This window comes from Theropithecus gelada, chromosome 10 (assembly GCF_003255815.1).
Source record: "Theropithecus gelada isolate Dixy chromosome 10, Tgel_1.0, whole genome shotgun sequence".
Lineage (NCBI taxonomy): Eukaryota > Metazoa > Chordata > Mammalia > Primates > Cercopithecidae > Theropithecus > Theropithecus gelada.
In genome coordinates this window covers 96457224-96484733 of record NC_037678.1, presented here as the reverse complement: position 1 = coordinate 96484733, position 27510 = coordinate 96457224, and the positions used below count along the sequence as shown (strand labels likewise).

At 53.5% G+C, this 27510-nt stretch overlaps 1 protein-coding gene across 3 annotated transcripts in view; it reads right to left on the bottom strand.

The window, feature by feature from the left end:
- PYGB (glycogen phosphorylase B) overlaps positions 1-27510 on the bottom strand; it is a 59937-nt gene that overhangs the window by 6732 nt on the left and 25695 nt on the right. For 2 of the 3 annotated variants that reach the window (XM_025398171.1, XM_025398169.1), the window contains 14 exons: positions 22217-22295; positions 19943-20046; positions 16758-16889; positions 14763-14874; positions 14195-14277; positions 13035-13178; positions 12352-12444; positions 11076-11222; positions 10371-10534; positions 9352-9466; positions 8220-8321; positions 7135-7282; positions 2983-3041; positions 825-966 (listed from right to left, as the gene is read on the bottom strand). In XM_025398171.1, coding sequence (XP_025253956.1) covers positions 825-966; positions 2983-3041; positions 7135-7282; positions 8220-8321; positions 9352-9466; positions 10371-10534; positions 11076-11222; positions 12352-12444; positions 13035-13178; positions 14195-14277; positions 14763-14874; positions 16758-16889; positions 19943-20046; positions 22217-22295 — 1624 coding nt within the window. The remainder of the gene's footprint in view (positions 1-824; positions 967-2982; positions 3042-7134; positions 7283-8219; positions 8322-9351; positions 9467-10370; positions 10535-11075; positions 11223-12351; positions 12445-13034; positions 13179-14194; positions 14278-14762; positions 14875-16757; positions 16890-19942; positions 20047-22216; positions 22296-27510) is intronic. The other variant, XM_025398170.1, reaches the window with a different exon arrangement.

The window sequence follows — 27510 nt, the reverse complement described above, 5'->3', positions numbered from 1 at the left end:
GGGAGCGACATGGACACCAAGGCAGCAGCCAGGCCACAGGGACGGTGCCCAGGGACCCCCCTCCACCACTGAGCTTGCAAGACAATAGCGGATCAGCCCTCTCACCTACACCATGGCAGCCTGGGAAGTCCAGGCGGCCTGAACTAGTGGGGACTCTTGGCCCTCGGCGGCAGGAGGGGAGCACGAGAAGGCCAGGCTCAGATCTCCCACCATCTGGTGGGCAAATCACTTTCCTGCCCAGAAGGGCCCATAGGGGTGGGAACCGATGGGCTCCAGGGCACGTGGCAGCGCATCCCAGGGTCTCCCCAGGACTGGCCCAGGCTGCCCTCAGGAAGCACAGATGAGGCAGGTGCTGCCACCTGAGAACAGTGGCGGGCCCAAGAGTAAGCAGGCAGTGAGGAGCAACGACGTGGGCGGAGGAGGGGCAGCGGGGTTGGGGGAAGCTGTGGGCCCACACCCCCACTGGCCTGGTGCATGTCCTGCCAGCAGAGGGGCCCAGGGCAGAAGGCATGGCTGATGGGCAGGAGGAAAGGGCAGGGGAGGGAGGGTACAGAGGGCAGGCCAGGCAGGCATGGCAGTAAGGGCGCCCAGATGGGGGATGATACTGCCTGTGACATGCAAGGCGTCCCGGGACGCACTGAGTCCTCCACACTGCACAGGGAGCACTTCCCAAAGCCGTTCCCTGCTCGCCTGCAGCCCCGCTGGTGAGGTCTGGGTGTCCAGGCAGAGCTGAACCGGCTGAGGGCGAAAGGCCCGGGGGCCAGTACAGCGCCCGTTCCTGGGCAGGGGTGAGTTTTCTGTCTGACACGGGCTTCCCGAGTTACCTTTCTCAGCCAAGGACACGCGGTAGTTCTCCAGGAAGATCACTTTCAACCTGTCACCCACAACTGGGTCATGATTGACGACGTCGCCGATGGACGTGACCAACTTGATGATCAGCTTGGCCATGTGGTAACCGGGCGCTGCCTGGAGAGGGGTGAAGGTTTTTAGCATAAACGCCTTGTTCGGGCCCTCGGAAGCACTCCTGGTTCCTGGGGTCTGTAGGAGGGTGAGGCCAGAGCCACAGGAGCCTGCCACCGGGACGGTCAGTAGAGGACCTGGGGAGTCCGCCCTGGCCCCAAGGCCTCAGCCTCTGCTGAGCGCTCAGGATGGTGGCCACCTCACCACATCCAGAAACGTGTCTGCCTCAAGTCTGGTTTTCTGGTTGTTGTCAGGTTTTCAGAAATCACAATGTAAAAGAGACCAGGATTTCTAGAGCTGCCGACTGTCAGGAAACAGAGAATTGTCCCTAGGGACATACTGGGACACGCTAGAGGGACACATTCGGAAAGAGCCAGGCTACGGCGGACAGACAACCCGATGTTTGTAACAGACAGACCGTGGGGGAAACCTACAGAGAACCGAGACACCATGGCAAGTCTAAGGTGAGAACTCACTGGGCCCTCCCTCAGACCAACTTTTAGAAATATCTGTCACTTCACAAAGTCGACTGGGCCAGGGACCCATGAGGTATCCGAGTGAACATTTCACGACACGGAGGACTCCTGTCCAGTGCTTTAGGTGTGACGGATGGTGGGTGCTACTGTGTGGTGATGTTTCAGTCTAGCCCCATTGTGGTTCTGGTGGAAAACATCATTTTATGAAGAGGAATGCTGACGTACGTAAGACTGAAGAGCTAGAGTGTCTGCCGTTTACTGGGAAATGCTTCAGCTAGTCTGAGGGATAGGTTTACGGTTTTGCTACAGTTCTTCCTGCTTTTCTCTAGGTTCAGATGTTTCTTTTTTTTTTTTTTTTTTTTTTTGTGCTGAGACAGGGTCTGGCTCTGTTGTCCAGGCTGGAGTGCAGCAGTGCAATCACAGCTCACTGTAGCCTCAATCACCCAGGACAATCGATCCTCCTACCTCATCCTCCCAAGTAACTGGGACTACAGACATGCACCACCACACCCAGCTAAGTTTTGCATTTTTTTGTAGAGATGGGGTTTCACCACATTGCCCAGGCTGGTCTGGAACTCCTGGGCTCATGCAATCCACCCACCTCGGCTCCCAAAGTGCTGGGATTACAGGCGTGAGACACCGTGCCCGGCCTAAAATTTTCACAGTAACATTTAAAACTTTTTCAAACTCCATATCTCTATAGACTTCACATACTGAAATACTGACAAATAAAATGATGCAATTCCAAAATTTGCTTCAAAAACAGCAGGTGACAGGAGTGGACAGAGACCAAATGGGGTGTGCCAGGAGGTGGTGGAGCCCTGAGGAGTACTCGCCCCTCTGACCAGCTTCCCACTCGCTGAAGGCAGGGAGAGGGTGTCCTTCAGGCTGCACACAGGCACCAGCACCCCCAGGCCCCAGCCTTGCCATGAAGAGCTGGGGTGCCTCACACAGTCCAGACTCACTTAGGGCCACTGCTCCAGCAGGACCCTCCTAAGGACGCTGCACCCCACGGCAGCCCCACAGTTCTGGATAAAGACCAAGCTACTAGGGAAACATGACAGGAGGTGGGGACACTGGCCGCAGACGGCTGATGAGTATGACGATGTGACCTGGGACTCGATGACAGCACATCTAGGACTCTGAAAGTATGTGTCATAGTAAAATAAAGTGAACTGAAAGCAGGCAATGCTCAGGGCATGTGCAGGTGATGAAGCAGCCACAGCGCCCTGTGCCCACTGGGTACCATGCAATCCTATGGGCACAAAGAGAAAGGACACCGCCCCCTCTGAGGTGGGCACCAGCAAGCCCACTGGGGACTGGCCCTCTAGGCTGGGGACCCCCTCCGGTGAGCTGGGCAGGGAGGCTTCCATCCCATTCTGACCCTCTACAGGGTCCCTACCCCGACAGGCACACCAGTAGGGCCAGTGACTGCTGGGCACCCGGCTCCTCAGTATGGATGTGGCACCACGAGAAGCATGCAGGCTGCCCACCCGCCGTCCCTGGACCAAACACCACAGAGAGGACTGCAGAGGACGTCACTCACCTTGCCCCCAATCATAACAGTCCTGGGCACAAAGGCCTTGGCCGGGTCTCTCTTGATTCCTGCAGGACACACGGAAGAGACTCACACAAGGCACTAGGAGCCGGACAAGCCCCTGCCGGGACCCAGCAACATCAGAGGCCGACCCTGAGGCAGGACAGGCAGGCTCTGCCGTGAGTGTGCTTCAAGCCCCAGTGACATGGGCGGCAGTGGCACAGGGCCACTGGCCACCCACTGCCCACCCACCAGGAACCTGCCACTTACAAGGGAGTGAGGCCACCCTGAGGTCTGCACTTAGGTTCCCAGCTGGTGAGGAAGGCCAGCCAGGACCAGTGACGAACCCAGCAGCTGACCCAAGCAAAGATGCTGTTTGTTCCCAGGTGCTCAGAGGAAAAGCTGCACCTCGGTTTCCAGAAAAGCCCAATACAGGAGCTTCCTTGGGTTTGGTCACCAGTGTTCGAGGCCCCTGTACATGAAGGGCACACTTGTGGGTTTTGTCTGGTTTTGTTTCTTGAGACAGCGGCTCACTCTGTCGCCCAGGCTGGAACCTCTACCTTCCAGGCTCAAGCAATCCTCCCACCTCGGCCTCCTGAGTAGCTGGGATCCTAGGCACGTGCCACTGTGCCCAGCTGATTTTTTCACTTTTTGTAGAGTTGAGGGTCTCTCTATATCGCCCAGGCTGGTTTCAAACTCCCAGGCTCAAGCAATCCTTCTACCTCGGTCTCCCAAAGTGCAGGGATTATAGGCGTAAGCTACCGCGCCTCACGCTCTACCACTCTTGTGTTTTTTTTTGTTGTTGTTTTTGTTTTTAAGAGTCAAGGTTTAGCTCTGCCACCCAGGCCGGAGTACAGTGGTGTAATCGGGGTTCAAAGCAGCCGCAAACACCTGGGCTCGAGTGATCCTCCCCTCCTCAGCCTCCCAAGTAGATGGGACTACAGGCACCGACAGGTTGCCACATGCAGCTAATTTTTTCACTTTTAGTACAGATGGGGTCTCGCTTTTTTGCCCAGACCGGTCTCAAACTCCTGGCATCAAACAGTCGTCAGGCCTCAGCCTTCCAAATCCTTGGGATTACAGGGGTGAGCCACCACACTGACCTTAAATTGTGTTTTAAACACATTGTTTGGATGACACAAAGAAAAAGTGGCAACCTCAGCCTTGTGGCTGTGGTGCCATCAGCCTGCAGGGGTGCTGGGTGAGACCTTGTGTCTCCCTTCTGCCTTGCTGGGACAGGGGGTGAGGGCCCCCAAAGTTCTTCACAGAAGTGGATGGAGGGTCAAGCCATGATGGCCAGCTCACTGCCAGCCCAGCAAACAGGCTGTCCTTGCCAGATCATGGGTTTGCAGATTTCACAGGAGGTTCCTACAAAAAGGGGATGAGTGGCCACCCTGGACAGGTGTTCACCAGCGAGCCAGGCCTGGGTGGGGCAGCAGGGAGTCGAGCCGATGTGTACCCCCTGGCCCCAGGCTCCAGGAGGAACACAGCTGCTCCTTAGTGCTGGATCTTGTCACTTCTGGAAATCAGCAGAGAACAGGAAAAATGAAACACACAGATGATGATTTCAGCGCAACTAGGAAAGAAGGCAACCATGCAAACTCTAGGCCACAGTGGGCAGGGGACAGGGTCCTGGGAATCCTAACCTCTGGGGAGGGGCACTCTGGGCAGAGGTCCGGACCTGGGGGCCACCAAGGAGCCCCTAGGGGACAGCAGGCTCAGGCAAGTGCCTCTCCCACAAGGGCATCCTCACAAGGCAGGTCCTGGCATCCAGGGGAGCCTCCTGCCCAGGTGAGACCTGGAGAAACAGCGGAGACGCAGCCACAGGGAGGTGCCACAGACTGGGGAAGCACAGCCTTGGCCCAGCAGAGGAGCTGCCTTGGAGGGCTGAGAAGCCTATTCCGAATAGCCCCAGGCGATCCAGCTCACCCTAAGGTAGCAGTGGAAGTCAGCACCCAGCCCTGCTACAGGCCACAGGAGGGGAGTGAACCCCTTCGCAAATCACATACCCTTGGTGACCACCAACTTGGAAAGACATGGAGCCGAATGCAAGGCCTCAGGGAGGGGGGCAGAGAGCAGAGGAGAGGAGCAGAGGGCACGGGAGGAAAGTGCAGCCGGGAGACGCTCCAGAGAGCAGTGCCACCCCAAGGACAAGGACAAGCCAAGTCCTGAGAGAAGTAGGTACCAAGGAGGCAGGCCAGAGAAAGCCACCTCACGCCACACTGCAGCCCAGAAGCAAAAAACCAAACAGAACCAAACACACGTTTCAGACAACTTCCCTGAAGTCCAGCAACATGTTCAACAAGCACCCTGAGTACTGACGAAAATGCCGCGTTAACAGCCAACACCAAGACACGGCAATGACAGTGAGTCACTCATGAGGTCGAGAACTCAGACCTCACCAGACTTCTGCACACACATCCACCCTCCAGACAGTGCCCAGCAGGGCCCCAAAAGGCACTGGGGGAAGGAAGTGGAGTCAAGACTGGCATCTTCAGCCAAACCGACCTTCGTGGTGAAGGGTCCAGGCTATTTTGAACAAGCAAGAATTCGGGAAGGTTGTTCCCATGAGCCAGTCATGAACTAGACACAAAGCGGCCGGCAGGGCTGGGCAGCACTCTGCAGGAAGACTGTGAGGAGCAGTGAACATACTCACCTGCAGACTCAAACTGACAGAGCTAGGGACAGGAGGAAGGGCAGAGTACTGATGCTGTGAGCTCTGACAGTGGGGCAAGGAGATGCATGTCCACACGTACATGCACACACACAAGCACACGTGTTTACACGCATGCACACACATACATTTATGCACGCACACACAGACATGGGGCAAGGGGGAAGACCAGTGGGAGCGAGCACCAGCCTGTTGGCTGCCTCCTGTGAACGGCTGGAAATCACAGGGGGTTGTTCAAAGCAAACAAACCAAGCAAGCGGAAGCAGAGCGTCTGGGAAGCCTGACGGCCAACACTAAACAACGACGCAACAACTGACTGTGGGGGCAGCGGAGTGGGAGGAAGGGAGGGGTGACCCGCGACTCTCACTGTCGCTCATGAATGGGACCAAGCGCTGTGCAAGCGGAGGACTCCGGGTCACCACCAGGGACACACAGAGCGTCACAACTGCAGGAGGAAAGCGGGGCAAAGGAAGGTGATGCAAAGTTCCCATGCACCACCTCGGAGCCAGGAAGCCACAGCCCTGGGAAGCATCATCTCCCGTGGTGCCCACACAGCAGAGGGGTCCTCAGTGGTCCTCAGTGGGGGTGGCCTCCAGCCTCTGTCCTACTGCGTGTGTCTCAAACGCACCCAGATCCTCCACCCCATCGAGGCTTACTCATTGGGAATAGGAGATGTATTTCCAAGAGGAGCTTTGTATCAGAAAGGAGGATGTGTGGTTCCTTTGGTTTTTAAAATACCCACTTTATTAAATTACAAAACTTTAGAAACCTAGTTTTTCCTTAAGGTTTTATTATCTATTAAACCTAGCAAATAGTCACATTGACCTCTGGAGGTCCGATTCATGTTTGTTCTCATAATTAAATGTCCTCAGACAATATAAGATATATGTGTAAATTTAACACATACTATCTTAATTTTTGTAAGTATGCTTTAAATGCCTCTAATAAGCATAATCTTTCTAAATAAGATTAGTCTCACAGAGATAATAACTAAATTTAAAATAAAAACTGAAGGCCCGGTGCAGTGCCTCATGCCTATAACCCCAGCCCTTTGGGAGGCAGAAGTGGGTAGATCACTTGAGGCCAGGAGTTCGAGACCAGCCTTGGCAACACAGTGAAACCCTGTCTCTACAAAAAACACAAGGGCACAGTGGCGTGCACCTGTAGTCCCAGCCACTTGGAAGACTGAGGTGGGAGGATTTCCTGGGCCCTGGGAGGTCGAGGCTGCAGTGAGCTGTGATGGTGCCACTGCACTCCAGCCTGGGCCTTTCGGGTGTTTAAGTGTTCACCTGCTCACGTGAGGCCTGGCATGGGGCACACAGAAAAACGTGGCTTTTGCTTAAAATAAATGTGCCACATCACACATGCCCACGCCTACACACTCACAGCCCCCACCATGACAAAGGCCCAGGGTCTGCGCACAGCTGGCGGGCAAGGGTAAGCCTTGGGCCCCGCAGTGCCATCGTGCAGGTGATGCCGGCACTCACGGTTGTACAGGGTGATGACGTGCAGGCAGTTGAGCAGTTGCCGCTTGTACTCGTGGATCCTCTTCACGTGCACATCGAACATGGAGGAGGGATTGATCTTTACCTTGTACTCCTTCTCCAGGAAGGCTGAGAACTTAAGCTTGTTTTCCTGGAAGAGTGAGGGGGAAGGATGGCTGGAGACTTCACCAGGACTCCACCCACTGACCCTGCGGTTTCCTGCTTCGAGTGCCCTGTGAGGAGCGCCGCAGGGAAAGGGCAGGGGTATACAGGATGGAGCTGAGGGGCAGAGATGGCACCGGGGTCTTCTCATGGGAAAAGGGGAGAGGGTGATGCTGAAGGTGGGTCTGTACCAGGAATAGGGGATAAGTGAGGAGCTGGCCCAGGAGCACGCCTGGAACCAAGTAGAAGACACTGCAGAGCCAGGCATGCAGGCAGGGGAGCAGCGTGGGAGTGGGACAGCTGAAAGGACTACAAGAACTAGTTCTGGCCTCTAGGAGGAGGCCAAGCTCGACGGGCTGTGTAGAATGGCCTCCAGCCTGCTGAGGTTTGAAGGCTGCCGTGACTGGCCCCGGACTAGCCGAGGGGCTGCTGCCGGTGCAGACAGTTCGTGTACCTGCACAGCTCTCCAGGGGCAAAGAGGGCATCACGCTGGAATTGGCTTCTAGAGGCTTCCATACAGAACTGACCCGTGGTGGAGGGTTGAGGAACGGGCAGGGCTGGCCTGGGGTCTGTACTCAGCTATCTGCCACGTGACCTGTCCTCCTCGGGGCCCTCATCTGAAAGGCTGAGTGGGGCAGAGAGACCTCAGGGGACCCTAACAGCCTCACCCTCAGTCCTGTTCCGAGTCCCCACTAAAGCCCCAGTGGGTACCCCAGGACCTGTGTTGGGCTTGCAGGAGGGCTTGGGGCCAGGGCATACCTGCCTGGCTGTGGGAGGGCTGGGGCCAGGGTAGACCTGCCTGGCTGTAGGAGGGTTGGGGCCAGGGCGGACCTGCCTGGTTGTAGGAGGGCTGGGGCCAGGGCATACCTGCCTGGCTGTGGGAGGGCTGGGGCCGGGGCTCGGGCCAGGGCCAGGGCCATGCCTACCTGTTTGACCTTGGCCACGTCCCTGATGAACGCCTCGTCATTGACCAGTGGCAGCAGCTTCTTCAGCTGGCTCAGGTCAGTCAGGAACTCCTCCCCAATTTTCTGGAGAATGTAAAGGTTCCGCTCACTGTGGGCCCTAGCCACTTGCCCTCCTCCCATTGTCGCTCATGCCCCTGCTTTCCCCTGGGATCTGCTCGTCCAGCCTCTCCACGCATCCCACCTCTCAGGCTACAGGGTCACCCCGGCAGCCCCTCCCACCTCTTCTGATCTTCTGAGAGGGCTCTGCAATGTGGCCCAGTCCCACCAATTCAAATGCCCACAACAAACACACAAGCCTCCCTCAGCCACCGTTCCTAGGGTTCTCTGACGCTGAACATCCCATCACCACCCAAAACCCAAAGCCATCCTCCAGCTGCCCTCCACCAGCACCTTCCCTGCCTCCACAATGCAGCAGGCAGCCCCCTCAAAGCCAGCACCTCACCCAGGTGCTGCCCGCAAACACTCGGCCACCTCTCCTCACTCTGCCCAGGCCTGCCTCAGACTGCACGGGAGCCATGCTGCCTTCCAGGTCCCAGGGGCCCGTCCCCCAGCACAGGACATTGGACCCGTTTGCCCCAGAGCACTGATCCCTCCCTCTTCATTCCCTCTTCAGACCTCAGCTTTCCTGGGAAGCCTTCCCTGACCATAGCCCCAGGTGAGTGGTCCCAACCCCCCAGCCGCTGGTCCTGGCCCGTAGCACAGGGCCTGGCACCTCAGCGCTCGTTTCCCTCGGGAGCTTGCATAGGAGCCGACATACAAACAGGAAATAGGTGCCCAGCCTGGCAGACTCTCCTGGCAGTCAGCTGCCTCTTGCCTCTTTTGCAATGGCCCCGTGGCTGCTCTGAGCCACACCCCAGCCCTCTCTAAAGCTCAGCTTCTGAACTCGCACACAGGACGCGCCAGGCCCCACTGGGTGACTGCCCAGCTCAGCGTCCATGTTCAGGGGCTCAGCCCTCATGTCCGGAAGCCTACAGGTCAACACGTGAGGGACAGACTCCTGCCTACTCAGCAACCATTCAGCAGGGGCTGATGACACGGCCAGTGGTTCTCAGCCCAGGCATACTCAAAGGCACAGGCAGGGCCTGGCGCTCACCTCCACGATGGTATCGGCCAGCCCCGGGTTGCACAGCAGCAGCCACCGGCGGGGGGTGATACCGTTGGTCTTATTCTGGAACTTCTCTGGCTCCAGTTCATAAAAATCCTTAAAGCTGCAAACACAGAGAACAGGGAACTGTCACAAATGCTGTGCCTTGAACCAGGTGAGCAAGAGACCTTAAGGCCCTTTTAAGGAGGTCCCAGGATCCCTCAAGCTCAGTGTTTCTGTTCTGTTTTCTGAGAACAGTGACCGCGGCCGCTGCAGGCTCTGGGAGCCATACAAAGGCAGCGCCTGCGCCCAGGGCCTCTGTGGCTGGCTGTGCGGTTTGCCCAACTACACCCTCGCAGGCATCAGAGCCTGGCCATTCTCTGGAGCGGTCCATGTGGAAACAGGTGTCCAAGTCATGACAGCCGAGACCGCAGGGACTGTAGGGCTTGAGAAGCTGTGGTCGGTTTCCTCATCGCTACTGGGGAGGGGCCCAACACAGAAGCTTGCTGTGGGTGCCATGCACAGAGCCTGCAGCCCAGCCCCGGGCACAGAAGCCCCCGCTCCTGCCGGGTTCTGCCTGCCCAGCACGCACAGTAGACGCCCAGCACATGCTAGGTGAAAGAGTGGGAGTGACTCCTAGATCAGGCCCGACCTAAGAGGGGCAAGAACGAGATCTGACCTAAGAATCCCTCCTTCAAGCCCTGTCTAAGCCCCACCAGCGGCAGGAGGACCAGTGGTGCAGAGCCTCCGACTGGACCCCCAGGAAGGCAGGGGCGCGGGAGAGCAACAGGAGACAAAGCCGTCTCCCCACTGCCCACAGGGCCAGAGGCCCCTTGTGCTGGTCGGTGAATGCACAAGGCGTGACCCTGACAGGGTGTTCTGGGCAGCTCTGTCATTGCCATGGAGGCAGGGGCCTAGTGGCATGGGGTGTGTGCCATGCAGCTGGGTCCATGTGTTCGGTGGCTGGTCCTAGGTGCAGGCCTGGGTGTCAGACAGAGCTGGCCCCCTCGGGCAAGTGCCCTACTCACACCGACTGTTTCACAATCTCCGAGTGGATCCTCGCCACACCGTTGACAGCGTGGGACCCAATCACACACAGGTGGGCCATGTTGATCCGCTTGCAGTCCCCCTCCTCGATCACAGACATCCTGCGCAGGCGGTCCACATCTCCGGGAAATAGCGCGGCCACGTGCTGGTGCCAAAACACAGAGGCAGGTAGGTGGGCACGGGAGGCCCCACGGAGACCCAGCACTCCCCATGACCAGGGGACAGTCCATGACCACCCACAGGAAGCTCTGCTGCCTCCAGGGAAGTCCTGGGGCTGCGACAGCCGGACCTCACTCAAGTGCTCCCAGCGCCAGCAGCCACTTCAGAGGCATCTCACAAGGGCCCGGGGCCAGCTCCAGGAGGAGGCTCTCGCTCACTCCACTCCCCAGCCCAGGAAAGGGCCCAGCCCGGCCCAGGGACCCACAGGGCTACTGTGTCTGAGGAAGATGGGTCTGAGGGAGAGAACACGCAATTTAATTTACAAAGAGGAACCTGGGACAGCTGTGGCTCAGGCGTGGGGATCAGCCAACAGCTCTGCCAAGGGACAGCCCCCAGCCCCAAGCATCTTCTGCTAAATGGAGGGTGCCTCGTTCAAAGAGTAAAGCACCTCCTCACCCAGGCCAGGTGGGGGGCCATTGGCATGGGTGTAACCGCCACCCCACACGGCCACCTGGGCCCACACTCACGTCCAGGTGCCGCTGGTTGATGGCATAGATGATCTCCAGGTGCCGCGGCAGCAGCTTCTCAAACATGGACACGGGCCAGCGCTCCAAGGCCTCAGGCAGCACGGTGTGGTTGGTGTATGCACAGGTCTTCTTCGTGATTTCCCAGGCCTAGGCCATTCGAGAATGTTCCCATGTGTTTGTTTAGAAACAAGCAGCTCTCTGGCCAGCTGCCTAGGCAGGGTGAGCATCCAGGATCCCAGGCAGATGCTGGGTACCCCAAGAAGGGCCACCCTCCCCTCTGCTCTCCAGGGTGGATCTGGAGCCCTCTGAAAGCCTGACACGCAGCCCAGAGCCCTCACTCTGCTGATGCAACCCATCGAAGTGTGATGTTATGGTCCAGTGCGTGACACACACACAAGTAAGACACACTCGCCTGCTACCTGGGGTCACCTTCACACGCTCCCATCACTGGTAAATGGACGCACCGCTGAGCGGTTTTCTATTTATTTCCACTACAGTAGCCGGACACCCACAGTGGGGAGGACACTGGTTACTACGTGGACCTGCCCCGTGCTGGCCAGAACTGAGGTACCCTCAACAGGCACAGCCTCACCTGGAGTGCACACACACCAAGGCCAGAGAGGGGCTTGGGTTTCTACAAAACGGAGTTAAAAAAATTTGTTCTATGGTTTCTTTTTTGTTTTTCTGGGTGTGTGCCGCCACACCTGGCTATCTTTTGTTTTTAGAGGTGGGGTCTTGCTGTATTGCCCAGGCTCTAACTTCTGGCCTCGAGTGACCCTCCTGCCTCAGCTTCCCAAAGCACTAGGATTACGGGTGTGAGTCACCACACTGTCCAGTTTCATGGTTCTACATGTCGACTGGATAACGGTTAGATTAAGAAAATCTCACCACACAAACATATTAAAGTCCAATATACGCTGAGTCGTGAGAGCAGGTGCCATGAACAGAGCACAGAGCTCTAAACAATGCTTTGGGGAGCCGTCACCAAACTTCAAGATGAGAATGCACCAACGGGAAACCCTGAGAAGTGTCACAGTCCTATCCTTATCCTCTCCCCCGTGCCCTGTCCCCCACGCTCTGGCTCCCCGCACACTGGCCCACAAAACCTCTGTCTCCTGGAACCAGACCCCTCCCACAGCTCGCATCTCTCCCAGGCATGATGACCACACAGCTCTCCCCAGGCCAGGGGAGAGGCCCCCCAGCTCAGCTCCTCGTAGCCCTGGTCTGCATGGGCTCCAGGCTCTGGGGAGGTGCCGCCCTTCTCCTCCACACGCACCTTGTCCCAGTCCACCTTCTCCACGTCCACCAGGATCCGCATGAGCTCGGGGATGGAGAGGGCAGGGTGGGTGTCGTTCAGCTGGATGGCCACCTGCAGGTCGCACAAGGGGTGCCATTCAGTCATCTCATCCCGTGTGGGCACCCACGGTTGTTGGCATATGAAGCTCCCCGAGTGAAGGAGCAAGCCCAGCCCTGAGGAGCCTGGAGAACAGGGAGGGGTTCTGGGAAGGGAGCAGGGAGGACAGCCGGGCTCACACTGTGGCAGGTGTGTGCCGTGTCCGACGTGCCTGCTGGTGAGTGCCCCACAGCGGTGTGCTCTGCTGCCAGTGTGTGCTGCAGCCGGAGGGGAGGAGCCGTGGCCACCGGGGCTGGGGGCTCTCTCACTGGAGTTATGAAGGCTTTGTATGAAATAACTGCACTTAGCTCCGCCAAGCACATCTGACTTTGCACAGGAGCCTTTCACCATGTCCCTTGCTGACTTGACTCCTAACAAGGCTGGTGGCCCTTGTTCTGCGAGGGAGGGCCCAGGTGGGATCCTGGCCCAGGATGACGACACCCCAAGACAAGGGGCATGTGCCATCCCACTCTAGCCCCTTTTGGGACAGACACGAGAAAGTAACCTCAAGAGCCTGAAGGCGCCCAGCCCCTGGCACTGAGATCCCTCCCAGGGCCACCACGCACCTTGTCTGGGAATGTCTCGAAACACGTTCTCACAGGGTCCCGGCAGCCGAACTTGGACGACTTGAAGCGGCGGATGATGTCCTGGAGCGTGGCGGCCACCACGAAGTACTCCTGCTTCAGCCGCAGCTCCTTCCCCTCGAAGAACTGCACACAGCAGAGCAAGCTGGAGGGTGCAGGCTGGGGGCGCATGCCCCATGACCCAGTCCCAGGGCCATTCTCCTCCCCCAGGAAGCCCAGGTCAGCGACCTGGCTCAAGGGCGCAGGCAGAAGGCCGAGAGGAGCCCAGCCGCCTGACACTGGGGCCTGCCTATGTGCCCTCAGGTCATTAAGGAGGGTCACCCTGCCTTGGGACAGACCCTGGGACACAGTGTCCATCCGTCAGGAGAAGTACAGTGCCAGAGCTACTCAGGAGCTGCACTGTCCAAGCACAGGCCTTCTGGAACATTCTGCACCTGGGGCTTGGGGTCTGCCAACAGTCTCATGGGGACAGGAGAGTACACTCTTTGATGAGCCTTCCGGCACCCAGGCCTTTGCTCTTGTGTGCACGGGTTACTTTCATAAAATAAAAAGCTAACTTTTTATTGCCCACTAGGGCATATTCTAAGGACTTGTCAGGCAACAACAACCAAAAGAAAGCCACTGGGCACTAAATGTAGGTGGCAGTGGGGAACATGGCTGCAACACCATCACCTAGCATGGGAAGGGCATGTGCCAAGTACCTTTCGAATGTCCCCAGGCATCAATGCCAGGTAGGCGCTACCGTTCCCCGGAGAGACAGATCACCTACTTGGGGAACTGGCACTGCGGGCTAGAACAGCACACAGGCTGGAGGGCTGACAGGCTCCAGCTGGCCCCAAGGAGCAGCTGGCTGTGTGTTTATGAGGGGAATGGATAAGAGGGGAAGGTGGCAGAGAGTGTCCTCAGAGAGACGACCACAGAGCTGCCAAGAGGCACACGAGGACCCGCTTGGGCTTTATGGAGGACAGTGCCCCCCTCTCCTCCCCAAGGGCATCGTGTGTGCACCTGAGATGGGAGGGCCACCAGGGGGCTGCTTGCCAAGGCCAACAAGAGGCCCCACTGGGGAGCCCAGCCAGTCAGCCCACCTCACTAAGCCAGAAAGCGACGCAGTCTGAGCAAGAGTGCCCAGGCCAGCTACTCACGTTATCGTTTGGATACAGGACCCTGGAGATGTTCTCGGCCAAGTTCCGGTCCAGGACCGCCTCGATGTAGTCTCCCACGTTGACTAAGAAGAAACGGAGTGGGGTCAGCACACACGTGCCTCCTGGCACCAGCACCGCAACCGCTCAGGGGCCTACTTGCAAAGGCCAAGGAAACTCGCTCGAGCACAGGACTCCCCTAGCCACTGCATTACTTCACCTCACCCCCACCCCTGGAGGTAAACGTGATCCCTCCTGCAGTTCCCCTATGCACCGCATACAACTCCATCCCCCTCACGCCTCCCCAGGGGCACATGATCTGCACAAGCAGACCCTGGGTGCCCAGGGCCCAGGTGTCTCGGTCGCTCTGCCTGTAGGCCCTTCCCAGCCAGGTCCCACACACAGGTAAGCTGCACCAGCCTCGTTTTCACCAGGATGCAGGTTCACCCTAGAGGAGGGCCGTGCAGCCTCCAGGACAGGGAGCCGCAGGGCGTGGTAAAGGCTGTGGGTGAGGGCATCCGGGACCAGCCACCCACATGGACACAGGGGCGCCGAGAACCACGGAACGTACAGTCCTGCAGCTTGAAGTCGTTGGGAGCCTTGGCGGACCACAGCCGCATGGTGTTCACGGTGTTGTTCTTGTAGCCGGGCACCGGGGTGTCATAGGGCATGGCCAGCACCACCTGGCCACAAAACAGGTTGCTCAGGACGGAGTGGCGAGGGCCCCCACCGGCCCCTGAGCCTCTCCCCGCCCCAGCCTCTTCCTGGGCACCTGGCGCCCTGCTGGTCCCCCACGGTCTCCCCCTTCTGCCCAAACACATCCACCCAGCCCATGCTCAGCACCACAGTCCCCATCCGCGCCCGCCCCTGTGGTGCCACATTGTCATCCTGAGAGGACCACCTGCCCCACCACCCTCCCCAGAGCAGACCTGTCTTCTCACTTCACCTTCCTCAGGAATGGCTTCGAACGAAGAAACATCCCCATCCCGACTTCCTGAGGTGCCGCAGCACCAACCCCCACCTCCCTCCTTACCCTCCGCCCTCCACGCCTCCCCTCCTCACTCAACTCTGCTCTAGGAACTCCAATACACAGAGGCTCGCCCTGGCGATGACCTCTCTCAGCTCCACCTGCAGGAAGGTTGCTCCTGCAGCTGCCTTCTCCCTAGCACAAGCCCAGCCGTGCTCCCTCCACCCCAGCCTGGCTCCCCCTCTCCTTGACAAGCCCCCAGGTTCCCTTGCATCCAGAGACATCAGCTCCACTCCCACCAAGGGCAGGAGGAGGCTCACAAAGCTGAGGCTGGCCTGTGGTCCCAGCTTCCCGGCAGGCGCACTCAGGGATGCTTGGGCTCATCCCGGCACACACGTGCCTGTGGCACCGCCAGTCAGCTCAGATGGCCACACAGGGGGCGCACCGGGGCCACCAAGACCAAAACCCCAGGATCCCTTTCCCTTCCTCTCTCCTGTCAACCCTTGCCCCTGCCCCACAAGGCGACATCCAAGTGAGCGACAAGTCCCCGGCAAGGCATTCCGGCCCCTTCCATCCTGGCCAGCCCTCGGGACTAAGCCCATCTTCACAGCCTGCCTGCGATGTCCCGGTTCTCCAGCATCCCCACTCACACTGACACACTCATCCACGAACACATCTACAGCGCCGGTCCCCTGCCCTGCTTTTGCAAGTTAAATACAACTTTTCATGGTATTTTCAGCCTCCATGGCATGGCCCCAGCCACTCTAAGCCCATGTATTTGATTTAAAACTGTGTCCTACAAAGTCAGGACAACGCCCTCTGCACACCAGCGACCACCCAGCCTCCAGGCTCTCCCGTTATCACCCCTCCTTCTCCATCACAGGTGGCCAAATCTCACTGATGCCCCAACGTTCTCCTGCAGCCTCTCCTGCCGGCCCCTGCCCTGCCCCAGGCACCCCGGCTCCCAGCTGCCCTGAGCCTGGACTGGGTGCTCCCTCACGTGGCCTCTGCGTGCCTGGCACCCCTCACTGCTGAGTATTCTAGGCTCTTGCCCTGGTCCCCCATCAGCACCCTGCTGGGCAGGAGGGCCTGGCCCCATCCCCAGATGTCGCCCAGACCTCACACATACTCCAGGGGCTCTGACAGCTGACGCTTTGAGAGCCACGGGCCACGTATGGCACCAGGAGGCCAAGCGAGCTTGTCGCATGCTCCACAGATAGTGGGAGCTGTTTTCACCCACGCGGCGGTCTGTGCCCCCATCCCATGAGAACACCCTCCTGCCTGCTCTTAAGCAGCAGGGTTCCCGTGAGCATCTGGCTGTGAGTGGACCCTGCCCAGCCCCAACACACAGCTCCTGCCCAGCGGGGCTTCCCCGCGGAGTCGCGCGCTGTGCTCAGCGCCTCCACTGTTTGGGAAGCTCCCATCAAAGCGTAAGAGACTGGGGAGATGAGGAGAATAAACCTCCCCCGGCTTTTACCTTAAGTCCTCCAGGGAGGCAGCAAGTCCCCCAAGCCAGAAGAAGTCGAGATGACTAGGAATGAGCCGCAGCAGCCCCCTCACCCGGTCCCAGCCTTGCCGTGGACATTTCAGCCCAGGTACCTGTGTGTCCAGCCACTTCACGCCGTCGGGGGTGTGCTCCACGCGCCCGTAGAAGTGCACAGGAAGCATATACTCGGGCCGCGCTTTCTCCCAGGGGTTGCCATAGCGCAGCCAGTCATCGGCCTCCTCTACCTGGAAAGGGGAGAGCTGTGAGGGCACCCTCAGCGCAGATGTCCCAGGCCGCCGCCCTGTCCTGGACCCAGCAGACCATGCGGCCGAGATCACACAGCACCTGGCACTTAAACTTACCTACAGCCACTTACCACGTCAGGATTCCCACTTCTGGCCAAGCCCACGTGGGTAAATGAACACGGTGGGCACTAAAGTAACAAACTCAAAATTCAGAAATATGCACCCCAAAAAAAGACACTAAGAACCACTGACTGACACATGCTCTGACCTGGATGGAGCTTGAAAAACCTACACTCAGTGAAAGAGGCCAGACAAAAACACCACGCGTCACATGAGGCTATTTACAGGAAATGTTCAGAATGGGCACCTGCACAGAGAAGCAGGCGAGAGGCTGTCAGGGGCTGGGTATGACGGCAAATTGGTGCAGGCCTTCTTTCTGGGGTGATGAAAATGTTCTCAAGATAGACAGTGGTGATGGTTACCCAACTCTGAATATACTGAAATCGACTCTATTTCAATAAAGCTGTTACAGAAGAATCACTAGAAGACATTGCTTTGACAGGGACACACTGGCCAGGCGGAGGCTCACGCCGACAGTTCCCAGCACTCTGGGAAGCCAAGGTGGGAGAATTGCTTGAGCCCACAAGGTCGAAGCTGCAGTGAGCTATGCCTGTGCCACTGTACTTCAGCCTGGGTGACAGGGCAGGACCCTAACTCTAAAAAAAATGATTAAATTAAATTTTAAAAAGAAAGAAAGTGACGCTGCAAATCCACAAGTGCTGGGGCCAAGCTGGTAGCTGGCAGTGAGGGTGCCCCGGATGCACCCAGGAAGACAAGCTGTTCCGGGAGGGCTTATTCCCAAAATCTGTGCCCAGTGGCACCCGAGACCAGTGAATACACAAAACCAATTCCCACACTAAAAGCAGCCCTGCAGACTCGAGCCACCCTTGCACAGAAGCACTAGGGGCTGCTTTACCACCAAGTGACAGAGTAACTCTGTCTGGTATAGCAGCAAGGGTGGGTTCTGAAATCTAAATTCCTAAAACTGAAATGAGATCAAGCCTCTTCTCTTAAGAACGAACAAGCAGCCCTAGTATGCTACACTGAGGGATTTCCTCTTAATGGTTCCTACACAGACATAAAGAGTCACGAGCAAGACTGTCTGGGCTGTGCTGTTCGGGAGGCACCTCCCCATGGTACTCCCAGCAAGACCTTTCTGGTGGCATCTCCTTGTCCGCTGTGAGATTCCCCAACACCAGGGCCTGACCATCTCCTGCAGAGTTGCTCCAGGAGTCGTCGGCAGAAGCAATAGCTTCCTACATACAAAGGCGGCCTGAGTCTCCCTTCCAGGGCCTCCCTGCCCCCTCGGCCAGGGTACCAAGCAGGCTGGCCTGCGGCCCCTCTGGCCACACGCTGCTGGCCAACTCTGCCTGTATTTATTTCTTCCACAGCTAAAGCCAACTAAAAACCCACTGAATATGACCAGTTCCCATGAAAAGGGGATGGGAGGAGGGGTGAGCTTCACTTACTGATCATCCTGAACTATCACACAAGGTGGCAAGAGTTACAGGAACGAGGACCACCAGAAGGAAAAATGTCTCCGTGCTAAAACCAAAACCACCACCAATACCTTCCTGCTGAAAACCCTAACACCAACTAGGCGAAGGGGTGCCTCTGAGCTTCTGCCTTATAAACCCACACGTGACATGGGGACTGTTGGGGGCCAGAATGAGCCAGAGCATCAGCATGTGCATAGACCGGACTGCCCTGGCGCTCAGGCAGCACGTGGAGGGCTGGGGCAGAGCTGTCCTGAGGCAGTGGAGAAAGGCGCCTTTCTAAGGTTGCAGAGGGCATCTCCACAAATCAAGCAATGGATCTGAGTCCGTTTTAGGTTTACCTTTAGCCATTACTTCTCTTTACCAACATTTTATTGTGAGCGTTTTCAAACATGCAGAAACGTCATGCACCCACACCTAGGTGCTGTAAAGTCTGTTGTTTCTCCATCCACCAATCCGTTGATTTTGGGGTGCATTTAAAGCAAGCTGCAGACAGGAGTCCACATTCCCTCTAAACACATCGCTGTGCGTGTCATGGACAGCAGCTCCTTGCGTGTTTACGTTTTGGGTTAATTTCTCTATGGTGAGAGGCATGAGTCCTACAGATGCCATGGACGAGCTCTGGAGGCTGCACCCGCCATGCGGCCCAACCCCACTTCCCACCCCTGCCCCAAGGACATCTCTACCACCCATCACACACACATTCATTGGGGCTGTACACTCTGATGCTACAAATCTTTTGATTCTAACCCCAGACTAGCTTTATTTGTGACTTGCAGGCCCCAGATGATATTAAATAAACCATTCTCCAACTGAATGGAATAGTGGTGACTTTCATTCTGAGGCATATGGGAAGGGAGCTGCTCCCCGGGGAGGAGGAGGCTGCATTTTAAGGCCACGCCCTCCTCCCTGCCACGGTCTCAACCACCTCACTTAGCTGTAATGTGAGGCTTCAAGATCGAGGCTCACTCCTTCCAAGGGCCACTGTACTACGCAGAGTCCAGTCTCTAACCCCAAAGGCACTATCCCCTCACTGGGGTCAGGCAGTGAAGGCAGAAGGTGAGAGTAAAAGCTACAACTGCTCTTCTAACTTCTTAGGGCCAACATCCCACTGAGGCTGACCCCAAAAGCACCACCCTGCACTCTGCATTTTGGTGCAGAGGGTCACCAGAGTGACCCTCACTGCCTGGCTGCTACTGGCCCTAACTGGGAGCTGCTGTAAGGCTCAGTCAGGTTTCTGTGTCCTGCATGCCCCAACTTCCCCGTCACCAGGCAGAGGCAGCTGGCAAAAAGCTCACACAGGGCCCAGGCTCTCCCAGGCCATGTGGGCCAAGGAGCCGGAGCAAGGGAGCTGCCCTGACTTGCTCCACGTTGCCCTGGCCGGCCTGCAGTTCCCTGGCGGGGGCGTGGGAAGTATAAAAAGACTAACTGCAAGTGTTACCATTTTATTGTGTGAACAAGAGCTGGAAACCAGTGAAGAAATGAAATCTCACCCACCTGCCAGCCATTGACAATCTTCTGGTTAAAAATCCCAAATTCGTAGCGGATTCCATAGCCGTACGCTGCCAGGCCCAAGGTGGCCATTGAGTCAAGGAAACACGCTGAGAAATCAATCACAGATCAGTCAGAATCGAAGGCACGGCACCAAGGTCCCATAGGGAGGCAGCCCACGGGACGCAAGGCAGAGATTCAGAGGGGATCACACTGACTTCAGGCTTCATTGAGAGGAAAACTGGAGCCCTCACCCTCCCCATGAGATCCTGGGGCCACACACAGAAGACATCAACGTGGTTACTCAAAGGGCACGGGAGGATGGGGAGATGAAGAATCCCAGAGAACTCCGCCAGGCCGGGAACCTCTCTAAGCACGAAGCCCCCCACTGCTCCACTCTTGGACACCCCAGTTCAGGCTGAGGCCTCGCCAATCCCCTGCACATTCCACTGAAACCCAAGCTGTTCTGACAGCAGGGACACATCAACACACCAAGCCTCATCCTACTCCTCAGTGAAGCTGGCACAGCAGTGGCAGCTGGCCACGTGCAAATCAACGTCCACCTGTGCAAACACCACAGTACCAGGGGCCCCAGGGCGCTACAGCACGTGTCATTAAACCCAGCCCTTGTTCCAATCAAAACTTCTTGGAAGAAAAACAAAACAATGTTTTGAATAAAGATTTAGAGGCCAGGTGTGGTGGCTCACACCTGTGATCCCAGCACTCTGGGAGGCTTAGGTGGGACAATCGCTTGAGTCTAGGAGTTTGAGACCAGTCTGGGCAACATAGTGAGACCCTGTCTCTATAAAAAATACAAACAATTAGCCGTGCATGGTGACGCATGCCTGTGGTCCCAGCTACTCGGGAGGCTGGTGTGGGGGAATTGCTTGAGCCAGAGAAGTTGAGGCTGCAGTGAGCCAAGACTGTGCCACGGCACTCCAGCCTGGGCGAGAGTGAAATGCAGCCTTATTAACGCTTCAGGACCAGCTGGGCGCGGCGGCTCACGCCTGTAATCCCAGCACTTTGGGAGGCCGAAGCAGGCAGATCACGAGGTCAGGAGATCAAGGCCATCCTGGCTAATGCGGTGAAACCCCGTATCTACTAAAAATACAAAAAAATTAGCCAGGCGTGGTGGCGTGCACCTATAGTCCCAGCTACTCGGGAGGCTGAGGCAGGAAAATGGTGTGAACCCGGGAGGTGGAGCTTGCAGTGAGCTGACATCACGCCACTGCACTCCAGCCTGGGTGACAGAGCAAGACTCCGTCTCAAAATAAATAAATAAATAAATAATTCAGGATTAAAAAATCAAAAAAACACTGACATGGAACACTAGTAACTAAAATAAAATGTCCAATCCATGGAACACACAGATGCCTGTGAGGCCCTCTGCCGAGGGAGAGGGATGAGGGAGCGTCACGGACTCTTGTTCTGGGGACTTGCCTGCAGGAGGGAAGCACATGAAGCCATGGCGGGCTCAGTGCTGCCTGGGTCTGTGGGTACGGGGCCCTGTGGGCAGAAGGCAAAGGCTCTACTCATATCTGGCCATGGAGAAGGATGAAGGGAGGAGCAAGGGGCAGGCAAGGTGACTGGGAAAGCCCAAGGACCCGGAACACCCCAAATGGAAGCAGGTCTCAGGGCTGGGGAGGGAGCAGTCCACAGTCTCCAGCTTGGAGGTGAGACGTGGGGTGAATGGCCGCCCCTGGGGTTGTCAGCAGATGGGGACAAAGGAGGCTGGAGCTTCCCTTGAGTGTAGGAAGCCCAGTTTTGCATTTGATGAGAAGGGACGTAGCAGGAAGATGGTGGTGACCCATCACATGTTGCAAAGGCCGGGGTGTGGAGAGGGCTGAAAACCTTCAAAGCTCAGTGCCCTGCCTTCTTATTTCAAGGCAATCTGCTGACTGTATCAGAGTTGAAACTGCCTGCTGCAAGCAGGGCCACGTTCATAAATCATCTTTCCATCCTTTGGGCTGTCTGCCAATCGCTGGCTCTTGTGCCCTGGAAAGTGGTCAGCATATCGGGAGCCCCTCCCAGCACCAGCTTACTCCATGCTGGCAGGACTGGTCTTCATGATAATGATGACATGCCCCTTGTGTGAAAGAAAACATATATTTTCCCCTTTTCCCCCGAATAGTGGCAAAGATTTCAATCTGAAGAACACACTGGCCCATCCACTCAAAGCCAATTTACCCTGAAGCCAATTTACCTGACCCTGGCCTCACTACATGGCCACTAACCAAGCCAACAGGTCCAAGAGAGCTCCTCCTGGACGGGGCAGCTTACCTGCCAGCCTCCCCAGGCCTCCATTCCCAAGGCCAGCATCTTCTTCTATCTCCTCGAGTTCCTCCAAATCCAACCCCAACTGCAAACAAAAACAGAGGCAGCATTTTAATGTTACTCAATATTTTCCCTTGAATGACAGGCTGAAAGATATGTAAGTCTTGTGAGCTTATGCTAAAAATTAGAGTCTGGGTTCTGTTAGACTTGAAAATCCAATGTTAAAATTTGATGTTAATGCATGGAAATGAAAGTTTACAAATATTTCAAAAACATTTATTGCCAGGTAGTTAACCTATTAATAGTGAGCAAATTATAACATGTATCCTAAAAACGAAACCAATGGCTCTGTCATTCTCTAATTTCACATGGGCTAAAGATATTTACATGACATATTTTTAAACTGAAACCTAAAAGCACTTTTCCTGTGGTGATTCCAACTGTATTCAAACAATGTTGTGAAATAGATATGTCATGCTAAAAATTAGAGAAAAAGCAATAAAATCACGATTGACAACACCATTCCAGAAGCCGAACTCAGTACTCTCATTATGGCATCTGGATAAATATTCCATTAATCTGGATTTAGTGCACGAACTTGACAAATTGCTCACATTATCTGGATTGGTAGTCTTTATACTTTTTGGTCTCAGAAGAATCCAAACAGCTTTTTTTAATTTGAATTACATGTATTGATATTTATCAAATTACAAATTAAAATGCAGACCTTTTTAAAGTATACATATGAATTCATTTAAAAATAGTAAACCCAATACATGTTAACAAAAACAACAAAGTTTAATTTTAAAAAAGTACATTTTTGAAACCAAAAAAATATCCACTGAGAAGAGTGGTAGTATTTTAAATAACAACAGCAAAGTTACAAATGATTTAGCATACACTAAGTCAAATGAATGGTATTGACACATATAGTAATTTGATTCAGGGTAAAATTTCAAAATACCGTGACTTGAACTTAATTCCTAAAGCAATTTCAAAGGGTACATTCCACCAACAATATTTTGGATACAGGGAGGGGGGTGCTAGGATTTACTCAATAATGCATTACTTGCTCAAAGTTAAGAAATAAGTTTAACTACAACATAACCGACCAGAAAACCTCTAAGTTTATGGTCTAAATCGATCTTAAAACCTCTCGTTCATAAAAAAATCTATTAAATTCAAAAAATCCATTAAACTTTTTAAAAATCTCTATATATTTTTCTAAAGACAGGCTACAAGTCAACATAGGGAAAGATGTTTAGTTCCTTCATGTTTTTAAATTGAGTGCCTACAGCACACTCATCCCACCTAGGAGGGCAAATGTCACCTTGATTTTGTGAGCATTCGAGAAAGATGTAAAAAGGCGGGGTGTGGTGGCTCAAGTTTGTCATCCCAACACTTTAGGAGGCCAAGGTGGGAGGATCATTTGATCTCAGAAGTTCAAGACCAGCCTGGGCAACATAATGAGATGTCTCTACTAAAAATAAAAAATAGGCGACGTGGTGGGCGCCTGTAGTCCCAGCTACTTGGGAGGCTGAGGCAGGAGAATGGCGTAAACCCAGGAGGCGGAGCTTGCAGTGAGCTGAGATCCAGCCACTGCACTCCAGCCTGGGCGGCAGAGCGAGACTCTGTCTCAAAAAATAATAATAATAAAATAAAATAAAATAAAATAAAATAAAAAATAGGCTGGGCGCGGTGGCTCAAGCCTGTAATCCCAGCACTTTGGGAGGCCGATATGGGCGGATCACGAGGTCAGGAGATCAAGACCATCCTGGCTAACATGGTGAAACCCTGTCTCTACTAAAAAATACAAAAAACTAGCCGGGCGAGGTGGCAGGCACTTGTAGTCCCAGCTACTTGGGAGGCTGAGGCAGGAGAATGGTGTAAACCCGGGAGGCGGAGCTTGCAGTGAGCTGAGATCCGGCCACTGCACTCCAGCCTGAGCGAGACTCCGTCTCAAAAAAAAATAAAAAAATAAAAAAATAAAAAATAAATTAGCTGGGTGTGATGGCGCATGCCTACAGTCCTGGCTACTCGGGAGGCTGAGGCGGATGACTTGAGCCCGGGAGGTTGAGGCTACAGTGAGCCGTGATCGTATCATTGTACTCCAGCCTGGGTGACAGAGTAAGACCCTGTCTCAACAACAACGACACAAAAAGTAGCTAACAGAAAGTCCAAAACTCTGCTGAAATGGGCTTCTGAACTGAAGACAGAAAAAGTGCACTGCAGTACACCCAGTAACCTTTATCTCTTTATTGAGATATAATTCATTAACCATAAAATTCACCTTTTAAAAGTGTATGTTCACAAAATTGTGCAACCATCACCACTAATTCCAAACCATCATATCAAAAAGTAGTCCCGTGCCCATCAGCAGTCATAACCTATTTCCCCCACCTCTGCCAATCACTGATCTACTCTCCATCTCTATGGATCTACCTATTTCGGTTATTTCATGGCTTCTTCCAATGAGCATGTATTCAAGCTTCATCCATGTTGTGCCATATGTCAGCCCTTCCCGTCTTTGTACTGCTGTGTACTATTCCACTGTATGGCTAGCCCACATTTTGCTTACCTATATATCAACTGATAAACATTTAGATGTTTCCACTTTTGGCTGTTATGAATAATGCTGCTGTGAAATTCATATACAATTTTTCATGTAGACATATGTTTTCATTTCTCTCAGGCCTATACCTTGGTATGGAAATGCTAGGCTACATGAGAATTCTATGCTTAACTTTTTGAGTAACTGCCAGACTATTTTCCAAAGTGACTGCAAGATTTGACAATCACACCAATGGCTATATACCCTCACCAACACTTGTTTTCTGTGTTTATGATTATAGCCGTTCTCGTGGGTATGAAGCAGCATCTCATTGTGGTTTTGATTTGCATTTCCCTCATAGCTAATCACATTAAGCATCTTTTTTGTGCACGTGGATATCATCTTTGGAGAAACATCCAAGTCTTTTTGCCCATTTTTCAATTGGGTTGTCTTTTTGTGGCTGTCAGAGTTCTTTACATATATTCTGGATACTAGACTCTTACCAGATTTAGGATTTACAAATGTTTTCCCTCATTTTGTAGGTTGTCTTTATTTAACGCACAAAAGTTTTTCATTTTGATGAAGTCCAATGTATCTATTTTTTCTTTCGTTGCTTGGGTTTTTGGTGTCATATCTAAGAAATCATTCTAATCCAAGGTCACGAAGATTGATCTCTATATATTTTTCTAAAAGTTGTATTCTTTTAGCTCTTACCATTTAGGTCTTTGATCGATTTTGAGCTAATTTTTGTATGTAGTGTGAGGTAGGGGTTCAATTTCATTTATTTGCATGTAGATATCCAAATATCCCAATACCGTTTGTTGAAAAGACATCTTTCTCCATTGAATTGCTTTGGTACCTATTTCCTTTCAAAAAAATCTATTGATCTATATGACACCAATCTTACAGGCAACAAAGGAAAAAATAAACAAACTAGACTTCATAAAAATTAAAAACTTTTGTGAATCAAAAGATACTATCGACTGGGCGCAGTGTCACACGCCTGTAATCCCAGCACTTTGGGAGGCCAAGGCAAGTGGATCACTTCAGGTTAGGAGTTTGAGAACAGCCTGACCAACAAGGTGAAACCTCATCTTTATATAGAGAGTAATATAATATGTACTATCAACACAGTAAAAAGACAAGCCATAGAATGGGAGAAAATACTCACAAATCACGTATCTGATAAGCTATTAATATCTAGGACAAATAGAGAATTCTTAAAATTCGACAACAAAAAAACAAACAACCTGATTCAAAATGAGTAAACGACTTGAACAGGCTTTTCTTCAAACAAGATATACAGATGGCCAACAAGCACATGAAAAGATGCTCAGCATTATTAGTTATCAGGAACATGCAAATAAAAACTATAAGACACCATTTTATACCCATTTAGAATGACTACTATAAAAAAATAGTAGTCATTCTATTTTCAATTCAAAAGAAGCATTGGTGAGGATGTACAGAAACTGGCTCTTGCCTACTTTTGGTAGGAATGTAAAATGGTGCTACTGCTGTGGAAAACATTTTGGTAGTTCCAAAAAAAATTAAAAATGGAACTGCCATATGATCCAGCAATTCCATTTCTAGGTATATAATCAGAAGCACTGAAAGCAGGATCTTAAAGAGATATTTGTACACCTATGTTCACAGCAGCATTATTCACAATAGCCAAAGGTAGAAGCTCCCCAATGTCCACTGACAGATGAATGGATAAACAAAATATGGTATATACACATAATAAAAATTTATTCAGCCTTTACAAGGAATGAAGTACTGGCACATGCTACAACATGGATGAACCTTCAGGACATTTTGCTTGAGTGAGATAAGCCAGTCACAAAAGGACAAATAACGTATGATTCCACTTAAATGAGTACCTAGAGTAGCCAAATTCATAGAGACAAAAAGCAGAACAGTGGTTTTCAGGGGCTAGGCAAAGAGGAAAGGAGGAGTTATTTTTTAATGGGTATAGAGTTTCAGTTAGGAAAGATGAAAAAGTTCTAGAGATGGATGGTGGTGATGGATAAAGAACAAGATAAAGGTACTTAATGCAATTGAACTGTACAGTTAAAAATGGTTACAATGGCAAATTTTATGTTATGTATATTTTACTGCAATTTTTTTAATTGGCAGAAAAACAACAGACCATACATATGAGACTTATTTCTGGACTTTGTTTTTTTTTTCTTTTTTTTGGAGACAGGGTCTCGTTCTATCACCCAGGCTGGAGTGCAGTGGCACGATCCCAGCTCACTGCAGCCTCGACCTCCTGGGCTAAAGCAATCCTCCTCCTCAGCCTCCAGAGTAGCTGGGACCACAGGTGAGCACCATCACACCTGACTAATTTTTTTCTTTAAATTTTCTTGTAGAGACAGGGTTTCACCATGCTGCCCAGCCTGGTCACAAACTCTTGAGCTCATGCAATCCACCCACCTTGGCCTCCCAAAGTGCTGGGATTACAGGTGTGAGCCACCATGCCCAGCCTATTTCTGGGACTCTTAATTCTAATTCCATTGTTCTGTCCTTATGCTTCTAACACACAGTCTTGATGACTGCTGCTTTGCAGTAAATTTTGAAATTGTGAAGTGTGAGTCTTCTGATTCTTTTCTTTTTCTTTTTTTTTTTTTTTTTTTTTTTTTTGAGACGGAGTCTCGCTCTGTCGCCCAGGCTGGAGTGCAGTGGCGCGATCTTGGCTCACTGCAAGCTCCACCTCCCAGGTTCACGCCATTCTCCCGCCTCAGCC